Source organism: Tamandua tetradactyla, chromosome 1 (assembly GCF_023851605.1).
Source record: "Tamandua tetradactyla isolate mTamTet1 chromosome 1, mTamTet1.pri, whole genome shotgun sequence".
Classification (NCBI taxonomy): domain Eukaryota; kingdom Metazoa; phylum Chordata; class Mammalia; order Pilosa; family Myrmecophagidae; genus Tamandua; species Tamandua tetradactyla.
In genome coordinates this window covers 69,345,254-69,366,807 of record NC_135327.1, presented here as the reverse complement: position 1 = coordinate 69,366,807, position 21,554 = coordinate 69,345,254, and the positions used below count along the sequence as shown (strand labels likewise).

At 43.6% G+C, this 21,554-nt stretch overlaps 1 protein-coding gene across 9 annotated transcripts in view; it reads left to right on the top strand.

Annotated features, from left to right (window-relative positions):
- TNS3 (tensin 3) overlaps positions 1-21,554 on the top strand; it is a 434,926-nt gene that overhangs the window by 292,585 nt on the left and 120,787 nt on the right. For all 9 annotated transcript variants that reach the window (XM_077118747.1, XM_077118732.1, XM_077118722.1 and 6 more), the window contains 3 exons: positions 2,339-2,468; positions 3,501-3,566; positions 5,374-5,478. In XM_077118747.1, coding sequence (XP_076974862.1) covers positions 2,339-2,468; positions 3,501-3,566; positions 5,374-5,478 — 301 coding nt within the window. The remainder of the gene's footprint in view (positions 1-2,338; positions 2,469-3,500; positions 3,567-5,373; positions 5,479-21,554) is intronic.

The following is a 21,554-nucleotide window of genomic DNA, read 5'->3' as shown; positions in this document are numbered from 1 at the left end:
ACTAGCTGATGGTCTGGAGAGGCTGGCCCCTCTGGGTTTCAGGACCTATCTGGCCTAGGAACCATCTGTAGGTTGTAGGTTTCTGGCAAGTAAAGTTAGTGCATGAAACTTTTGTAGAATCTCAGATAGAGCCTTCAGTGTTCTTTTGGGATAACAGGAATGATGTTGGTTGGGGTTTGGCAAACTGTGATATTTAGCTGAAGCTTGAATAAAAGTAGTTTCGAGAATAGCCTCTCAAATTTGTTTGAACCCTCTCAGCCACTGACACCTTATTTTGTTACATTTCTTTCCCGCTTTTACTCAGGAAGGTGTTATCGATCATGTTGTCATGATGCCAGGGACAGGGGAGTCATGTCCCACATTGCCAAGGAAACTTTCACTGCTGTCATGTCCCATGTAGTGGGGAGGGCAATGATTTTACTTGCAGAATTGGTCTTAGAGAGAAAGGGAGGCCATACCTGAGCAGCAAAATAGGTTTTCCGGGAGTAACTCTTAGGTAGGCTTAACTACTCCACTACATAAATAAGCTTCATAAGAGCAAGTCTTAAGAGCAAAGGACCTTGATTTTTTACTTCTAGCTTCCAAAACAGTGAGACAAGAAATCCCTGTTGTTTAAGCCAAATCAGTGTGTGATATTTATCACAGCAGACCCAGCATACAGAGACACGTGACATTTGCCATTAAAGAGAAAAACTGAGGCTTTATCATTTCATTAAATTTATTGCTGATTAGTAACAAAGTGAAGGGTACCTCACTCCAGGGATCCTGGAAAAGAGGGGTGAATCCAGTTCCCCTCTAATAGCCTCTGCCAGTGCCTGTGATGGCAGTAAGTGTTTGTCAACATGGAACATTTCTCCTGGCTGCCTTATTTACATTTTTTTCATTTATTTAGCAGACTGTTTCCTCGTAGATAGTATAAAGGTAAACAACTTCTGTTTGCCCAAAGGGTCACACGTTCTCAACATTCATGGGCCACAAGATCTTGAGGCACTTTTTACCCCTCTTCTTTAGTGATAACAACGCTGGATAATTGGAATCATGGAACTTCCACCTGTGAAATTCTCCTGACTCACTAGTCTACATCATACCTGTGGTGGCTTTTTCTCATTTCCTGTTTAAATAGTTTAAACCCATCCTTCTCCAAGAAAAGAAACCCTTGCATCTCCAGCTTTCCCCTTCTTACTGGAGCTGGGTATCCCCACCGGCTCTTGCCTGGATAGCTGTGTGATCTCAGAGCAGAATCCAACCTGGAGAGCCCTTGCAAGGGGCCTGCATATCTGCCCAGTTGGCCTGGGGCTCTACCCCTTCTGTATGGGGGATGCAAAAGCCCCCTGCTTTCCTTCCCGCACATTGTCCTGGACTGTTCTCATTCATCTAGGTCGGCTGGAAACCCAGCTCCCTTCAGGGCCAGTTCTGTGGGCACCGAGGGGAGGGCAGGGAGTTAGGCCTTCCCCTACTTAAAGATGGGAAAGGACCTCAGGCCTCCTGCTCTTCCCAAATTTCCCTGCTCACCGGGCCAGGTGTCTGCTGAGGGGGCTTCCCAGCTGGGTGCGGCCATCCTTCAGAGGCAGGGGATGTCACCTCTGCAATTTCATATCACTTCCGTGGTGATTCTGAAGATTTATCTCAAGTGATCATCTCTGGGATACTTGGAGAGCCCAAGAAGATGAAAATAAATGTCTTTCTCTCCCTCTTACTCTGTCTCTCTCTTCCCCCTTTCTCCTTCCTCTCTCTTTTGCTCTCTGCCTTTTTCTCCCTCTTTGCCTAACACTCTCCTTCTTTCCTTCTTTCTCTCTTTATCCCTCTTTCTCTCCCACTTCTCTTGCTTCCTCCACCTCTCCCTCTCTTCCTATCTGTCTCTAAATTATAACATGCACAGAACCATTTATGTCACTGGTTCTTCTTTTGTGAAACTAGAAAGGCTTTAAGTTGAAACAAAGACAGTTGAGATACAACTCACCATCAGTTGTTAAAATTTAGAAGGGGATTAACAAAACACCTGGGAGCTCATCTTTCCAGATGATTTCCAAAATGGGGCATGTTCTCATGAGTCTAAAAGGGTCTGGGCATGGCCCATCCAAAAACTAGGAACTGTGGCATTTCAAAACGTTTGTTCCATCATAATCACACAAGGGAAGAAACATCTTTAGAAGGTCTAGGAAAGAACTCAACCAAAGGAGCGCTCGGGCACTACCCAAGGCATTTCCAGAGACCCCCATTCTCCAGGGTTAGAGCTGGGCCGCGCTGTGTCAACACCCATCACATCTGCTAAAAGCAGGCTATGCCTGCGTGCTCCTCCAGCTACAGCCCCATCTGGTTTTCCTTTCCTCTAATCCAGGTAAAGTGTTACCACAAGAAATACCGCTCGTCCACCCGTGACATCATCTTCCGCCTGCAGTTTCACACAGGGGCTGTTCAGGGCTATGGGCTCGTGTTTGGAAAGGAGGATCTGGATGACGCCAGCAAAGGTGAGGCTCAGGTTGGCTGCATCTGTGCACCTGGAGAATGAGGGTGTCCTTGTGAGGGGGAGCATGCAGCTAGGCACCAGACAGGACCTGGTGGTTTTTTTAAAATGCTTTATTTTGAAATTCTTTGAAACTTGTAGGACAGTTAAAAAAATAATACAAATCCCCTCTGGAGAACTCTAACCCATCCCTACCCTCCCAGATGCCCATATCCACTGGTTTCAACATTGTGCCACATCTGCTGTATCATTCTACCTATCTGACCATTGGTCTGTCTATATATTTATTGGCCCATTTCTGAACACTTGTGCAGGTTGTATGCGTCATACTTAATACTGCCATGTGCATTTCTGAAGAACCAGGCAATTCACTTACATAATCCCCTTTAGTGCAGTTATCAAGTTCAAGAACTTTGACATTGATATAAAGCTTATGTTCCAACATAAGCTTTAAAAATTCAGTTTTTATAGCAACCGAGCATAATTGCCCTTTTCCTGTTTTCATTGTTGAGAATTGGGCGTGGACAGTTAGATGTAAGGCTTGTGCAATAAAATACGACATTCCAGGATATTCATATTCCCAGTAGTGTCCCTTGGAGCCTTTTCTCCTCCCTTGTTAGTTGCTGTCCAGGATCACGTATTGCACTTAATTGTCATTGTCTCTTTAATTGCTCCGTCTTTCTATTTTTTTTAATTTTAATTTTAATTGTGGAAACACAAATACAATATAAACTTTTTCATCCAAACCCCTCCAGGGCACACCATTCATTAGGGGCCCTACTATTATCTCCCCCCTATATTTTAGTCTATTGATCAAATTATTGTGATCAATCCCAGGAAAAATTTATCATTGATCTCTCATAGAAATAAAATGATAGAAAAGAATGGAAGTACCCATCCTTCCCATATCCCTGGGTATGTTTATTGTAGGCTTTGGACTAATTCTGTACTGTTGGAACTTAAGTCCAAAATTAATCTGTGTGATCCTCACTGATTCATCATCTTCAGATTTGTTGAAATACTATTTCTTTTTTAGATGACCGTTTTCCTGATTATGGGAAGATTGAATTAGTCTTCTCAGCCACTCCTGAGAGGATTCAAGGTGGGTAGTTAGCAGAATACGGGGTGGCACAATGATGAGGGTGAGTGGAGTTGGGTGATGGATATGTTGTGTTGTTGGACTGGTCTCTTATCCTTGTACATGTCTGGAAAATATTTCTTTATTAAGAAGAAAAGAATATTGGACAGTGGGAAGGTGGTGGCTTGGCAATTAAGACCCAGAAGTGGGCATGATTTGCCCAGTAGTGGGGAACTGGGTCTAGGATCTTCAAATTGGGAGCCTGCCCTGCTGATATTCTTGGGGTTTCACCTCTTGCTCTCCTGCAAGATTGTGTTGAATGTTTACTTCTCCCCCAAAAAGCCACATGTTTTTTGAAGGGATTAAAATTACAATTGACTGCAAATATTCTTTGCAAAGCACATTCTTCTTTCTTATAAAAATATATTTAAAAAAGAATGAGTCCCTTTACTGTCAAGGCAAGTCATTGAGTTTGATCACCAGGGTCCATGTGTATGAAAGTTTTAATTCGGTTTTTAATAGCCATGGGAGATAATAGCCCTTTTCCTGTACTCATTGTTGAGAATTGGGCATGGACAATTAGATGCAAGACTTGTACAATAAAAATCAACTTGGATTCTTAAAATGATCAAAGGAAAACATAGATTTGGGAGCCTATAAGGCCTGTATTCAAATCCTGCCTCTCCTACCCATCTCCTCTGGCACTTAAGTTATACCTCTAGTCCTATTTTCAGATGTTTAAAACCATCCAAGTGTTTTCATAAGTAGCCCTCAGAACCCAGAGCCTGAAACACATTAGAGAATAGCAAATATTCAACTCTTCTTTCCCTGAGCATTTTTCTATCTGTTTATTTATTTATTAAAAATTTTCACTGTGAAATATAACATTTATACAGAAAGGTGATAAATTTAAAATTACAGTCTAACTAGTAGTTATAGAGCGAATTTCAAACTATAGTATGGGTTGTGGTTCCATAATTTCAGGTACTTCCTTCTGGCTGTTCTAATACCCCAGAAACTAAAAAGAAATATCTATATAATGATTCAGTAGTGATAATCCTTTCTTAAATCCTAACTTCCCTGTTACAACTCCTTCCTCTCATTTGATTATTCTCTCAGTCTTCAGGGCTGCTTGGGCAATGACCATTCTAACTTCTTCATGCTTAAAAGGGGTGTCGATTGCATGAGTGGTTCCATGGTACAATGTTCTCCTTCCATGTGGAAGACTCTGGTTCAGTTCCCAGAACATGCACCAAAACACAAAAAGGGGGGGAGAGGGGAGTGTCAACATTATGGGGTAGAGGAATGCAACTAGTTGATGTTCTGGGAGAGGTTAGTACTTCTAAGTTTCAGGGCTTATCTGGTATAGCAACAATCTGGAGGTTTCAAGTTTCTGAAAACTAAACTTAAGTAAAACTTCAGAGTCTTAGAGACCTGGTTTTTTTTTTTTTTTTTTTTTTTAGGATTTTCAGGAATACTGTTGGTTGGTATTTGGCATACTGTGGATGAAACTTGCACAGAAGTAACCTCCAGAATGGCCTCTTGACTCTTTGAAATGTCTTAGTCACTGAAACCTTATTTTATTCCTCCCTTATGGTCAAGCAGGCAATCTCTGAGCAGTTTTAACTGTTATTCAATTTGTTGAAACTAATGCAAACTATCTTGCTATCCCTGATGATGCTCTAACTCCTAGAAGGAGGGATGATGAATCTAGTCATTTCATTTTGGGCACTCACATCAGGCCAACTTCATGTGCCATCATCATTCGGGAAAGACAGGTGGAGGTGCTGTGCTTTGCTAGGACTAACGCTGGGTACCTGTGCCATGGCAGGGTCTGAACAGTTGTGCAACGATCATGGAGTGATTGTCGACTACAACACTGCAGACCCGTTGATCCGCTGGAACTCGTATGAGAACCTGAGTGCAGATGGAGAAGGTACGCTTAGTTATCTCATGTGCAAAAGTTCCTGAAAAGAAGAGGGCAGAGAAAACAATCTGTTCCCATTTAGGTCAGAAATATTCTTGCAGTATGCTCAGAAGAAGAAAATTCTGCTGCATTTTCAGAGGCCCAGAACCCACATCACTGGGCCTTCTCGAGAAATACACTTGCTGAATTTTGATCGGTGCTTTGCAAAGCTGTAACTGGTGGGTGGCCATTCAATGAGGTTATATTTAGGAACTTCCTTGCCTGAAATTGTATGTTTGTATATTGCCAGGGACCATTTATCCTTTATTCCCCTACTTCCTGTTTGTATATGGAGAATGCCAAGTATCTGATTATGGGCAGCCTTCCCACTATTTGGGTGACCCATGGGCCAGAGACAGAGTGTTTTTGTTTCTGTTGGCTCGTTAACTTGTGGTGTCCCAGATTTATGGACATATCATTTCAATCTCTATTTTTGTGATGATTACATTTCATCCAATCATATTCTTTGTTCACCCACAGAATATACACTTTGGGTCACAAGTAGAAGTATGAAAGAGGGAAGGAATGAAGGGACAAGCATATCCTGGAATTACTTAAAAAAAACAACTGAGGTTGATAGCAGAGATTAGGAATCAGGCCTTCGTCCCAGCTCATGATAATTCCAATCTTTCATCTCTTTCCATCTGACTAAGAACAGCACCTGATTTGGGAGAGAACATCAAAACACTTTTTGTCAAATGAACTACATCCAGATGTAAAAAAAGCTGAAAGCACGTACCATGGGTGGCAATATTAGCAGCTTTGCTCCATCTTTGTGGATTGCTGAGCTTCCAGTGACTACCTCTTGTTCAATGTACGAAGAATCATTGAATGTATATCCCCCTCATGGTACTGCTCTCCTCTTTACTTGTGCTGGGGCAGGCATGCTCCTCCATATTCTGTCTGGAATAAAATTTTAGTCAAAGGAATTCCTGGGACCCAGAATAAACCCAGACTAGAGCTCGGGACCCAGAGATGCAAAGTCAATGCTAAGGTATTAATAAGAAGATGGAGTTTTGGGGTCGGTGACAAGCCCTTGTGAAAGATGAAAATCTTTCTGTGGGCTATAAGTAAACAGCCTTCTTTACAAATGTGCAGGATTCAGAACTCTAGTACTTCAAGATAACCAACATGTTAAAATAATTATAACTGAAGGCATTTGGAAAAAGTACAGAGTGTTTCATCAAGATGCACAATGCACATTTATGTCTTAAGAGCTTTGAGAATGCCTGCAGAAATGGTTCACTGCCACTTTATTGAAATGAGTGTTATCAAACATTTGACCATAGAACTTCTTTTTCATTTCTTCAGTAATATGTATCACTATACAGTATAAGTGTTTTCTGTAGAACACATTGTGGGGTTCTCCACTGGAGGAGGGAAAGATGAAGGACTGATTTATGTAGAAGTGAGTCAAGAACCCAAGGTGGGAAGAGAAATAGATGACTTTAAAGGGTTGGATAGAAAGCATGAGGTTAGTTGACTTAGAATTTTAATTGCCAAGCTTAGGGGTTACTATTTGACTACAGGGTTGAGTTTCATGTGACGATTGGAGAGCATGGCGATATGATAGTTAATGGGAGTTGCTCCTATAAACTGAATCTACCAAATGCTAAAGAAATGCAGCACGGAGCCCAGTGTTATGGTGGGAGTTGTAAAAAGGAAAGGGTTGAAATATTTTGGTAATAAGTCTACATTCTTCTGATGATGGGAGGTTCCTTGTCTTCTGAAGAAGGAGCAAGCCTGGGGCGTCAGTGACTATTGGGAAAGGAAGGCTTCTAAAGAGCTGGTCACAAGAGTGGTTGCCCCATGTACTGATAGTGTGAAGGAGGGCTGGGGGCAGCTTTGTGGAGCCCCAGATTGCAGTAATGAGAAGAGAAGGCCTCACAGGACAGTTCTGGGCCTGCACACTCTGTCTGATCCCTGGTCTCCTGCCCCATAGGAGCATAGGTTTCCAAATGCAGCCTCTGAGCTGAGCTGGGCAGGCTTTGTCATTCTCATTTTATGACATAGAAACTGAAAGCTGGTTCTAGGATGGACATTGTTTTTGTGTGGAAAAATAAATAACAATCAAAACAAACCCAAACAGTTGAGTGTCCATCACCCTTTAAGAATTATGTGACATCTATAAAAAATGTATGTGTATGTATGTGCGAGGGTGTCGAACTTGGGAAAACAGCCTACCTTAATATCCTCCCAGAGTTCTTCTTTACATAGATGCTCAATGTTTGTGGAATAAATGATCAATGAAACAGTGTGAACTGGTATTTCTAGCTTTTCAACATGACAAATGAAGGAAATAACTCAATTGGGTATTGTTCATATTCGAGAGTGACTTGAATGTGGATTGACTCGTGTACTGTAGTGTGGACATGCTCTTGGTCTTGGTCTCCATTCTGGTGGGCATGGGACCCATTGTAAATGAGCCCCCTTAAAGATGTTGCTAAGCTGTGGCCCCACTGAATCAGGTTGGTCTTTAATCTGGATTCCTGGAGTCCTTTAAACAGAATGAAATTCAGACAGAGCAAGAGAGAAAGCCAGAAGCCAGAGGGAAGCAAGATGCTGTGTCAACAGATCTCAGGAGAGAAAGGAGAAGGTGCTACCATGTGTATTGCCATGTGATGGAAAAGCTGAGGAACCCTAAGGATTTCTACAAGCAGCCAGCCCCAGAATGCCAGTCTTTGGGGAGGAAGCTTTGTCTTGTTTTACCCTCGATTTTGGACTTGAAAACCAGGAGCCAATGAATTCCCTGTGCATAAGCCAATCCACTGAATAGTATTTGTTTTAGCAGCCTGAACCAATTGGCCTGAGTAGGGTGACAAGCTTCCTTTTGCAACGTGCAGTGTGGAGCTTGTGGAGGGGTCAAGCAGGTCTTTGGGTGATCCAAAGGGTCCAGATTGGGATCCAGCAGATGGGCTGGTGGTCAGCACTGCTACATGAATGGGGTGTCTGCTACAGCAGGATGTAGCAGACACCACCCACAAGGAGCAACTGTGCAGGAGGGAACCGAGAATGAATGCAAGGGAGTTGGGGGGGAACCAAGGAGAGAGTTACTTCAAGGATTCTTTGGGCGAGAGTTTAAAGGGGACGAGTGTAGGGAGAAAATGCACACTTTAAAACCCAGGTTTATAGCTTCCCTGTGGAAATAAAGTGAAGGGAGTTCATGTTTCTAAAATTTTAAATTTTGGCTTTTCCATGAACTTACTTGGCCATCATGAAAATATCTCACTTATGAGACTGTTGAAGGAGAGGATATGAGTATATAAATATTGCCAGACCCAGGAGTGGCCCTCTGAGAATCTGATGTTGTTCATTGTTCATAGGTTTTATTAGTGCTGCTGCTTTGATTGTTTTTTTTTTCTGCCGGGGATTTGAAATTATTGTCCCATGGATGGACTTTATTAGGGAATTGCCTCTGAACTCTTGGATTTGTTGGCTCGGCGGTTTCTCCGATTGCAAGCAATTTAAATTAACTTTGGATAATTAGGTGTGTGGGGGGAAGGAATTTGTTGGAAGGCAATGAAAAAGCTCAGAGTCAAAAGCAAAAGCCATTTAGCTCTTGGAGGTTTTGGAAAGGACAGACCCATGGTGCTCTGTGATCTGGGTTGCAGAACTGGGACCACCTCCACAGGAACCACCACAGAATCAGAGACTCCAGCCATTTTCAGTATCTGTGTCTCAAGATTCACATTCCTGTAGGAGAGACTCTGAGTGTTCATGGACCTCTGGCTGCAGGTGGGCATGGCACCTCAACCAGCAGTCCACCGAGGCCATGGGCAATGCTGAGGGCTAGTTTCCCAGAGGAAAATCAGAAGGTCATTCCCTGAGGATAGGGAGGTGGATGGTGGGCAGGGGACAGTAGCAGATGCCCACTTCTGGTCCACCCACTAGTTCCATTGGCTCATCAAGGAGTCAGCAACCAAGAACACATTATCATTCCATGTGGATCCAGCAGGCATGGAGAGAATCAGTTATACAGAGTCCATGGAAAAAGACTCTGTGCACCATGTAATTGGATAGTTTTAAGTCTTTGTAAAGTAGCTAAATGTTCCCTTTTCAAGCAATGTCCCCACAGTCCCCCGAGACAAAGTGGATGCAAATGCAGCTTTCCTTTTTGCCTCTTGATGACCCTGGGCAGTGTGTGCTCGCCTCTCTTCTTGTACCCCTGATCCTCTCCTCTCACCTCACCCCCCCACCCCCACCCAGTGCCTGAGCACCTCTGAGGGGAGTCAGGAGGAAGGGCCAGGAATCTGGAAGTCTAAGTCAAAGTTCTTCCACCAAAGCCTGGATCATGACAACTGAACATTCCTGCCATAAGACCCCACAGAATTCCTGCAGGATTTGCACTCATGACCTACAAAGAGACAGAGTGCACTGGTCTTGTTTGTGTACTCCATTACCTTCCCATGATTAAAAAAAAAGATTATAAATTAACTGGACTGTTACGGAATGGGTTTGGGGAACTCAGTTTGATGGAGTGAGTTTTATGCTTGTGTTTTCTTATTATAAAATCAATTTGTGCTTATAATAGTATTTTCTTAAAATACAGGCTAACAAGAAGAAAAAAGGAAAAGTTACCTCTTGTCATACTATCTAGAGATAAACACTGCCACCATAAACACAGTGTGCAAATGTCCATTTGTGTCCCCGTGAGATAAACCACTTTTCACTGGGCATATTTGAGGCATGGGTTTTACATACTGTGTAAAGGTGTTACATCACCATTTTAAGGTTTAACAACAGCTGCGTGATCCTGCATCGTTCTGTAACCTGCATTTTTCACATAACCCACCCATCTGAGCATCTATGCTCAGATAGACTGTACAACAGTTTTTCCTCTGCCCTGTTCACTGACGACACTGTATTCCATTAGAGGGATTACCAATGTGCCTTTCATCTCTTATTGTTGAGTTTGGATGTGGTTTCAGAGGTTTTTCTATTATGAGCAATTCTTCCCCAGTAGCCTTTTGCTGCTCAGCTCTGCAGAATTCTCAGGTTTTAGGTCCTTTTGCCAAGCCATCCTCCAGAAGGGGTAACACAATTACCCTCTGCTGGAAGATTTATCCTTTCTGAATTTTTCTCTTTTTCTTTAATGTTTCAGAACTTGTCAGCCTCTCTTATGTGGTAGACTTTCTTCTGGGCTGGTGATTTCTTGCTCCCCAGTGAGCTCCTTGCTCTCCTTAACTCTTGCAACAGCCTGCGGGAGGCAAGTCCTTGTGGTGGATACTTGGAGAAGGATGCAGATGGCTGTATGCTCTAGGCAGAAACTGGGGCCCTAGTGGAGTGGGAAGTTGAGTTCCAGCTACATTTTTTTTTTGCCATCATAGAAACTCCATCCAGCTTTTGTTCTTTAAAACTTCAAGGAGTAAAGGAAGGTTTGGCAACTTATGAAGCTCTTTCTTTCAGCTGAAAAATGATGTATTATAGGGTGCTCATTTCTGCCCCCTACTCTGCCTCTAGTCCTTATTATTAGTAAAAACAGAAACTTTGACTTAAACAATATGTATCTCTAGAAATCCTTGCCGTCCTGGCATGGAGCTTTCCATAGCTGCCTTTAGTTGGGCCTCTTGTTGGAAGTGCTACACCTTTTATCGGCAAACATCATATTATTTTCTTTATTAAGTAAGAAGCTGGCATTAAATCAATTTCATTGTGAGCAAGGTACTGAAAAGGTCTCATCTTCCCAATGCTGAGATGCACATGTGATTTGGTGACTTTCCTCCTTGTCAGTATCCCTGGGACCTAGCATGGCTGTGTCTTGCTGTACCCATAAGTTTGTAGGATTATGACTGTTTGGTCAGCATTTCATGGGACACTTACATATCTCTGAGGAGAGAGAATTGTGGGAGGTAAAGAGTATCATTGGGTATACGTTATGGCAGCTTTCCAGAAGCTTCATATATGCTCTTATTTAATCCCCACAAAAACCTGCCAAAGATACTGGAAGCCCACTTTAGACATAAAGAGAACAATGTCCAGAGAAATTAAAAGCTGGAAACTAATCAGGCGTCCCAGAAATATTCCAAGGTGGGCTTTGTTGTTCAGCCATCAGGGTGAAGCTACGTGACTTGTTACAAGTCAATGCTTCATGGTCAAGAAACCATAGGAATGGGACTTGAGTTCAGGGATGTCTACCCAAATCTCTTCAGTACAAATCTCTACCTTGCAACTAAAAACCTGCTGTGGTCCCCCTGGTCAGAGAGAAACTTGCAGACAACAGAATCCTATTTAGGTGGTTTAAACAGAAAAACATTGGCTCCTGGGCACCAGGAGCTTCTGATGGGGTAAGGGGAGTGTTGAGAGGTCAGAAAATCAGCCATAGATGCTTGTCAGCAGGAGCAAAGCAGAAGTGCCTGATATGTCATCTTCTGGAAACTTACCCCATCTGTACTCCACAAAGTACTTGAGCTGCTTGAAAGATGCTGTTTTGGTTTCCCAAAGCTGATGAAATGCAGTATACCAGAAATGGACTGGCTTTTACAATGGGGATTTATTAAATTACAAGCTTACAGTTCTTAGTCCATAAAAATATCCAAATCAGAGCATAATACTTAGAACTCTGAAGACAGACTGCTGACATCCAGGACACATCTGTCACATGGAAAGGCACAGGGTGATGCCTGCTGGTCTCTCCTTTCTCTCCTGTGTTTCTTTGCTTCCAGCTTCTGACTTTACTAGCTCCCTCTCTGAGCTTTTAAGTGTTTCTCTCATTGTTCCTTCTCTCTTAGCTTCTGTTGTGCCCTTCTCTCTAAACTTCTCTGAGACATTTTTTCCTATCTTTTATGCTCTTATAAAGGATTTCAGTAAGAGGATTAAATTCCACCCTGAATGAGGTAGCTCACATGTCAATTGAAATAACGTAATCAAAATATTCCACCCACAATAGGGCTGCATGCATCAGAATGGATTAATGTACGAACATATTTTTCTCAGGTTCATAAAGCCTCTAAACCATCACATGGGTGCACCACAGAGCTGGATCCACTGCAGAGCTGGGGTCAGTGCAGAGCTGCATGTAATGCCAAGCTGAGCAGGACACTGCATCTCCCCAGGAGAACCACTAGCTGTGCTGGTTTGAAGGGAAGTATGCCCCCTAAGAAAAGCCATGTTTTAATATGGATCCCATTTCTTAAAGGTAGAATAGTTTCTATTCAATGCTGTGTATTTGGGACTGTGATGGGATCATCTCCCTGGTTGATGAGATTTAGTTAAGAACGGTTGTTAAACTGGATTAGGGGATGACATGTCTCCACCCATCTGAGTGGGTCTTGATTAGTTTCTGAAGTCCTATAAAAGAGGAAACATTTTGGAGACTCAGAGAGACTCAGAGAGAGCAGAGAATGCTGCAGCACCACGAAGTGGAGAATCCATTGGAGATGAAGAAGGAAAACGCCTCCCGGGGAGCTTCATGAAACCAGAAGCCAGGAGAGAAAGCTAGCAGATGACACCGTGTCTGCCATGTGCCCTTCCAGCCGAGAGAGAAGCCCTGACTGTGTTCGCCATGTGCCGTCTCACTTGAGAGAGAGACCCTGAACTTCATCGGCCTTCTTGAACCAAGGTATCTTTTCCCTGGATGCCTTTGATTGGACATTTCTATAGACTTGTTTGAACTGGGACATTTTCTCGGCCTTAGAACTGTAAACTTGCAACTCATTAAATTCTCCCTTTTAAAAGCCATTCCATTTCTGGTATATTGCATTCCAGCAGCTAGCAAACTAGAACAGATTTTGGTCCCGGAGAGTGGGGTGCTACTGCTGCAGTTTGCAAATACCAAACATGTTGGAACGGTTTTTTAATTGGATAAGGGGAAGATTCTGGAGGAGCTGTGAGAAGCTTGATAGAGAAGGCCTAGAATGCTTTGGAGAGACTGTTGGGAGAAATGTGGACTCTAAAGATACCTCTGATGAGGCCCTAGACAGAAATGAGGCACGTGTTATTGGAGACTGGAAGGAAAGTGAGCCTTGTTTTAAAATGGCAGATAATCTGGCAAAATTGACTCGTGGCTTTGGCTGGAAGGCAGATTGTAAAAGCCATGAACTTGTATATTTAGCAGAAGAGATCTCCAAATTAAGTGTTGAAAGTGCAGCCTGGTTTCTCCTCACAGCTTATAGTGAAATGCGAAAGGAAAGAGATAAGCTAAGAACTGAACTCTTGAGTAAAAAGAAACTAGAAATTGAGGTCCTGGAAAATTCTGGGCCTACAGAAAGGGAGACTCCAGAGTATAGTGCCCTGAGTGTGGATTTAACCAAATGTGGAACCAGCCAGCCATTTCAGAGAAAGTCAGGATTGGACATGGAGTTATCCAGGAAAGATTTGTGGAAACTCCTTATGTCTGATGGGCATGATCCAAGGCTACTGCATAGAAAGCCAACAAGAGTGCTGTGGGACCTGTACGAACAGAGACGCTGCCAGTCTGGACTGAGGGGTTCAGAGAAGGGACACATTGGAGGAAAAATAACTTCAGAGGCAAAACCGTGGAGGCTGAGGTCTGAAGTCAAGAAGCCTCGGGCCAGGAGAGTGGACCCACCCAAGCCCGTGGAGAGGGTGAGTTTGCCCCAAAGGCAGAGAATGGGCCTTCCACCTCGTTGCAGTGGGAGAGTCATGCTGCCTCAGGTCTTGGAGAGAGTGAAGCACGTTCCTTGGGGTTTGGGGAGAGCCTGGCTGCCACCACATGGAGGGGTTGAGCGTGTGCCCCGGAGATGGCAGAGAGCCCGGGTGTGGCCCCAATGCTTGGAGAGGGTGGAGCCGAGAGAAAGGTGGTCTCCCCAATATCCCCCAAGGTTTCATTCAGAGAGAGGCAGGCGTAGGCATTTGGAAAGGGTGGGACTGCCACTTTCTAAAGCCCTGAGGATAAATGACTCTCAGACTTTGAAAACTAATGGACTTTGCCCTGCAGGTTTTCGAAACTGTACGGGTCCGGTGACCCCTGTGTTCCTTCCTCCCTAAGGAAATGTGTATATATATCCTATGAATGTTCCTCCTTTGTATGTTGGCAGCAAATAACTTGTTGTGAGTTTTCAAAGGTCCAGAGCAAATGGAGAGAATTTTGCCTTAGGACAGACCATGCCTGTAACTGACTTAATGAGATTTTATACTGTCTCTAATTTTTTACTTCATTGTATTGCTACTGATAGGTTTAAGGATTTCTGATATTGTTATGAAAATAATGTATTTTGTATTTGGGAAAAACATGTCTTTTTTAGGGGCCAGAGGGTGGAATGTGCTGGTTTGAAGGGAAGTATGCCCCCTAAGAAAAGCCATGTTTTAATATGGATCCCATTTCTTAAAGGTAGAATAGTTTCTATTCAATGCTGTGTATTTGGGACTGTGATGGGATCATCTCCCTGGTTGATGAGATTTAGTTAAGAACGGTTGTTAAACTGGATTAGGGGATGACATGTCTCCACCCATCTGAGTGGGTCTTGATTAGTTTCTGAAGTCCTATAAAAGAGGAAACATTTTGGAGACTCAGAGAGACTCAGAGAGAGCAGAGAATGCTGCAGCACCACGAAGTGGAGAATCCATTGGAGATGAAGAAGGAAAACGCCTCCCGGGGAGCTTCATGAAACCAGAAGCCAGGAGAGAAAGCTAGCAGATGACACCGTGTCTGCCATGTGCCCTTCCAGCCGAGAGAGAAGCCCTGACTGTGTTCGCCATGTGCCGTCTCACTTGAGAGAGAGACCCTGAACTTCATCGGCCTTCTTGAACCAAGGTATCTTTTCCCTGGATGCCTTTGATTGGACATTTCTATAGACTTGTTTGAACTGGGACATTTTCTCGGCCTTAGAACTGTAAACTTGCAACTCATTAAATTCTCCCTTTTAAAAGCCATTCCATTTCTGGTATATTGCATTCCAGCAGCTAGCAAACTAGAACACTAGCTAACACCGTTCTCAACTTCTTTGTACCCAGGGAACTGGCTTTCTTTCTCATATTCTCTGCACATGAACTGCAAAGAATGAATAGTTCAGGTACCACATCTGGTCCATTCCAGGGAGCATGTTGGAGCTGGATCCCTTACACCAGGCAGCTGGGCTTGGCTTTCCTGCTTCTCAACCTACTAGCATGAACCTTCCAAGTTTGTTAACCTTTCTGCTTCAGTTTCCTCTTCTGCAAGTGACAGTAGAGTTGCTGAGAGGATGAAATGAAATGATCTATGTAAAGCTTTGAGCTCAGATACTGCATTAACAGGGCTCTATGTGGTGGTTGTCGGCATTCCCTTTGAAGCTCCAGAGCTGGTCAGGGGACCTGGTCTAAAACAGGAGGTCATGAAGGTTCACCGAACTTACCTGTACTCTGAGTGGTTCATAGGAGAAGCATGTATTTTCCTTGGCTTTCCCAGTCCCAGCCAGCAGTATCGACATGATACCGGGACTGGTGACCATGGGAACACTGTCCTTTAAAAATCTTTCAGATGTCAACTGATGATTTTTCAGTTCCACCCTCAAGCTCCACTGTAACGCTCAGCCTTCGAAGGCTTGATGTACCTACAGGGTGACATGACTGTGCCCAGGTACCCAAAGTTCTGATGGTTTCCTTTTCTCCTTTGAGTAATAGATTTGTGCTGCATTTTCCTAAATGGGCGCCCATCCATGGCCAGAACTAAGGCCAGAACCCCCTTGTCCCAGAGAGAGGATTGGTGGGAAGACTCTTACCATAGTAGGATGTGCCCTGCTGTATAAGGACCAGGTCTATCATGACGGTCAAAGGAAATCCTCCCCTCCAGGTCTTAGAATTGAGATGTCACTCCCAAGGAAGGTGGTAGGCAGGACAAATTCCCATTGTCCATGCCTTTCTAGAGTGACCGAGGCTAAAGTGTGCGAAGGACTGGCCTAATGGCTGCAGTGGTGCTCGAAAAAATCGTGTCACAGCAGCCTTCTCCTCTTTGAGTGTTGTCAGCATCTGGGACATGTTTTGCTGCAGCTGTCACCTGTTGCTTCTTTTCTCTTCTACCCCATTTTCTTTTCCTCCATAAAGTAGTCTGGACTCGTTCTTTTGTTCTTTCCACCTTTGGGCCCTGACTGCCCAAACTAGATTCTTTCCTCAGCACTTACAGGTCTGCTCTCTACAAGACTCAGGTGTCCTGAAGGTTCCAGGCCCTGTGGATGACTTCTTTCTCTCCTCCTTCATTCTAGCTGTCTCCCCTGCATTGGTGCTGCCAGCTACCCCTGCCCATCTCGAAATATTCTGTGTGTTTTGATGAGCCAGCGTCTCTATGTGAACCTTAGTTTCTGCTCATGTAAAATGCTGTGTTAATGAGATGATCCTAAAGACATCCCCTAACTCTGTATGATTTTATTTTTAAAAACATTATGCATAGAATGTCTCTTTGCCTCACATCTCACATTTCCTCAGAGACTGCTTTCTGTCTGTGGCTTTGATGGACTGAGGAGAGAAAAACACAGCCAACCCCCTAACTGAGAAGACATAGGTGTCAACTGTCATTGTAGAGCATGCCAAGGGCTGTCCTTGTTCCATGTTCCTGGAATTGTGGGAGTGGAGATGAGAAGCAGTGATATGCCCTGTGCAATCCAGGAAGACTGCCCAGAGAAAGGGGCCCCTTTACAGGCAGAGAACGCAGGAAGAGTGTGTGCATAGCATGGTATGGGGGTGTGAGGAAGCCTGGCTAGTGCAGAGGGAGTGACCAGTGATGGAAGGCAAAGCTTAGGACTGGTTAAGAAGCATCATCATTGGGAGCTGGCTTTTTTCCTGGTTGATGTGGGATCCAAGGAATGCATAGCTGGTGTTGTAAATCTAGAAAGATGATGCAGGAAGCTACAGAGAGAAGGTCCTGGAGAACTCTGTCTGGAGTAGTGAAAAGGTTTCTGAAGCTCTCCAGACAAGAACTGATAAAGACCTGGGCACGAGGTGGTCATGAGGATAAAGAGAAGGTGATTCTGACATTACTGAGGGAAATGAATAACCAAGACTATGACATATTCAAATGACGGGCTGAGGGGCAGGGAAGCTTCAAGAGTGGCCCAGAGGTGGAGGTGAAGGTTCACACACAGAACCCCTTCCCTTTCTGTCAGTTCCTTGCCTTTACCTAGGTTTTTTTTTTTTTTTTTTTTGGCCAAGGGTCACTGCACAGCCAAATTTGAGTTCTGCTCTTTTAAGGTGATACATTCAGCAACATTCCAAGAGTTCAGACTTGGCTTCCTAGACATCCGCAATACTTTTGAAGCTTCCACAGTGGCTGGCAGGAACTGACAGTCTGAAGAGGATTCAAATTCCTCAACATGCTTCAGAATAAGATGCAGTCCTAGGAGAGTTTTGATATCACTTACAGGAGGCTCTGCCAAGCTCTGATAAATAGCACAGTGGAGTAAAAAAACATCTGTACAAGAGGGGGTTTGGCCTGGAATGCAGGGCACATTAGAAGTCTGTGTCAAGTGGTAGCCATTCAGCTGTTACCATTTTAGAACTGCATTTGAAAGCTTTTCTCCCCAGAAGTTTGTGTCTGGGTTTTAAGATTTTGTAAAATGAGGCACGTTTTGGCAACCTGGTAGAAAGAGAGGGCCAGCAGCATCTCATGTGTAATTTCACATCCTGGTTCTGCTGTGTTTTCAGTGCTTGGGGCTTATGCAGGTCCCTCAGCCTCTGTTGGGGATCAAATTGAATTGTCTCCCCGAAAAGGCATGTTTGGTTTCAAACCACTGGTCCTGTGGGTGAGGACCCACTGTAAATAAGGTCTCTTGAAGATGTTACTTCATTTACGGTGTAGTCCAGTGGAATCAGATTGGGCTTTAATCCAAATGACAGGAGTCCTTATAAGCAGAATGAAATTCCGACAGAGGGAAACCATGGAAAGAGCAAGACATGGAAAGTCAATGAAGCCCAGAAGAGAAAAGGAGAAGATGCCACCATGTGCATTGTTGTGTGATGGAGAAGCCAAGGAACCCCAAGGATTGTCAGCCAGCCAAAGGATGCTGATGCTGGGAGAAAGCCAAACATCTAGCCTCTGAAACCATGAGTCAATAAATTCCTATTGTTAAGTCAACCCATTGTATGGTATCTGTTTTAGCAGATGGGAAACTAAACCTCCTTCAGTCTTGGATGGCTCATCAGTAACATGGCCCAGCACGTACAATGAGAAAGTTCTGATGGTCTTCATGCAGTGTCTGGTCTCTGTAGCCACTCAATGAATGTTTTGACTCTCTGAACCCAGGCAGAGGGTGACGTCTCTAGAACTTGCCCAGAAAACCCACTTTCCTTAGGCATTGCAGTTCACATTATGTCAGTTGACAATGCTAGCCAGGTGGTCATCAAGCCTTGCTTTTGCCTTCCTTTCATTTGCTTGATTTACAGTCTCTAGCCCCTCAACAACATTGCTCTCCTTTCAATGTGAATCCTCCTGAATGCCATTTGACAAGTTGTTTCGGGCACAGTTTAGTGGTGTTTTCAGTTGGGAGGGAGGGCAATGGGGGCATTTTATCTGGTAATCATAAAAATATTTCCCTCAGTGTTAAGTCATAAGAAATAACTTGGCTGCTATGCTTTAAATCTAATGGTGCTGTAGACAGTTTAATTAATTATTCCAGGCCCTGAGTTATCACCGCCTCCAGGACCAGTCGTGCCAGGGCCATGTGTCTCTGGTGATGGGCATTAGTGAGTGTCAGTGAAAGCCTTCATGAAGGGAAGGAGAGCTATGAAGAGAAGGGAAAGGGATACCAACTGAGGCCTAGTTTAGGAACATTGAACCACTAGGCTATGCTTGCTTCATGGTCCCACTCATTATTCTACCACATCTCCAGGCCTGCTCATTATCCCATCACTTTTTCCTGACAGCCCCTTAGTGCTGTTTCTCATGAGCTGCACAGTCTGTTGCACTTGTTATGCTACTTATCGTCAGCCAACTCTCTCACCTTTTCAGGCCCTAATTTATTTTCTGGAAAAGGCGAGTTGACCTCTGACTTCAGAATTCTGCCAGTTGAGCATACTCTTGAAATTCAGAAAAACTGCTACAAAAGTCATGCAGTCTTCTACATGTTTGCATAAATTATCCCTTGTAGGTCTCCCAGTGATGGCCCCGTGAGTTAAGGAGTATTATGGATAGCCAGTGAACAGAGGCATTAAGAGGTTAGCTTCCCAAACCTGTATTGGGAAGAATTGGACCTTTCCCCCTAACCCATGCACATACCTTGGACCTGCCCTGCCTCCTGGAGGAAGCAGGAGGGCTGGAGCCTTCGTAGCCACCCCAGGGCCCCTAACATTCCACGGGATAGTGTGTCCTAGACACATGGACCTGAGTCTAAAAGGTTGGACAATTGGTTTGTTACTGTGGTTACCTATTGTCATAAGGCCAAGCAAATACATGTTTATTCTCTTCTTGCTTGTCTCATTTGGTTGGCTTAAACAATGGGAGTTTAATGGCTCATGGTTTTGAGGTTCGTAAAAAAGTCCAAATCAAGGCATCCTCAAGGCATTGCTTTCTTCCCAAAGAGTGTGTTGTTCTGGAGCTGGCTGCCATGTGATAAGCTGGTCCTTAGCCTGTCCCATTGCAAGGCACATGGCAGTGTCTCCTGGTCTCTCCCCCCTCTTCTGGGAATTGTTGATGTTCAGCTTCTGGCTGCTCCCTCTGTGACTTTCTCTCTCTGTTTGAATTTCATTCTCCTCTAGGACTCGGATTAAGACCCATCCTGCTTGAGGTGGGCCATACCTTAACTGAAGTAGCCTCATCAAAAGGTCCTACTTACAATGGGCTCACACCCACAGGAATGGATTAAATTTAAGAACATGTTTTTTCTGGATATATACAGCTCCAAACCACTACAAAACTGATGCCCTTTGTTTTTTTACATATACCATTTTTTACCATGCCAGTTATACAACCAAATATACCAACTTCATCATCCAAGTTTCCATCCTTGGGATATTCTTATTTTATCTATCTATAAAATTCATCAGTTGTTCATTTTAAGATGTACAGTCCAGTGATTTTGGTTTTAAGTATATTCACAAGCCAATGCCACCATCACCAATATCTAGTTCTATAGCATTTCTGCCGCCTCACATGTAAACCCCATGCTCTACTCATTAGCACTTACTCCCCATTTCACCTTTCCTCAGCCCCTGGCATTTCTGTTTTTATGAATTTTTCTATTCTGGACATTTCAAATAAATGGAATCATGTAACATGTGGCCTTTTGTGACTAGCTTCTTTCACTCAGCGTGTTTTCAAAGTTCCTCTGGGTTGAAGCATGCATCAGCATCACACTGCTATTTATGTCTGAATAATATTCCCTTCAGTGTATATCCCACATTTTGTTTATCCATTCATCATTTGATGGACATTTGGGTTATTTCCACCTTTTGGCCCTTAGGAATAATGCTGTTTTGGGCTTTCTCATACAAGTTTTGACCTCAAGATAGTCTTACAATTCTGATATTTTCTGCTACTTTTCAATATTTCCACATGCTAGACTGTCCTTCTAACTGGTCTGCCCTTCTGGAAATCTCTTCAGTCTTTATGGTGTCCCAAATAGGGGACTCAGCATACTGCAGGCCTCCTATCCCACTTGTCAACTATTTTCAGATACTCAAGAATCCCACCAAATTTACTCTTTATTAGATATATAACCTCATGCACTAAATTACAGCTCACCAGGATAAAAAGGTTTGGAGCCATTCAAAACACCCTGAGCCGCAGAGCTCCCTCCTGGCAAAGCATTGGCAAAACTTCAGAAGAGCACATTGTTTCAAGAGAAGTTAATCCGAACAGCCCGAATAGGCTCTGTATAATCAAAACTCACTCGCGGGAACATATGGAAAATGAAAGCATTTTGAGTGTGCCTATGCTTTGGCCAACGGTAATATCAACAACAGGATCTGAAGGCCACATTGGTTCCAGTTGCTGCGTACTCAAGAAGGTTTATAGCAGCTCATTTGTAATGCTATCATCAGCGTGGAGACATTTCACCCTCAGCCACCAAGAAAACTTAGCAGTATTAAAGGAAACACTCCTTTTGAAGACAGAACAAATTCTGTTGTTCTTTCTATTATAAATGGAGAATGATGACAAAAATGTTCATGCTCTTGTATTCATT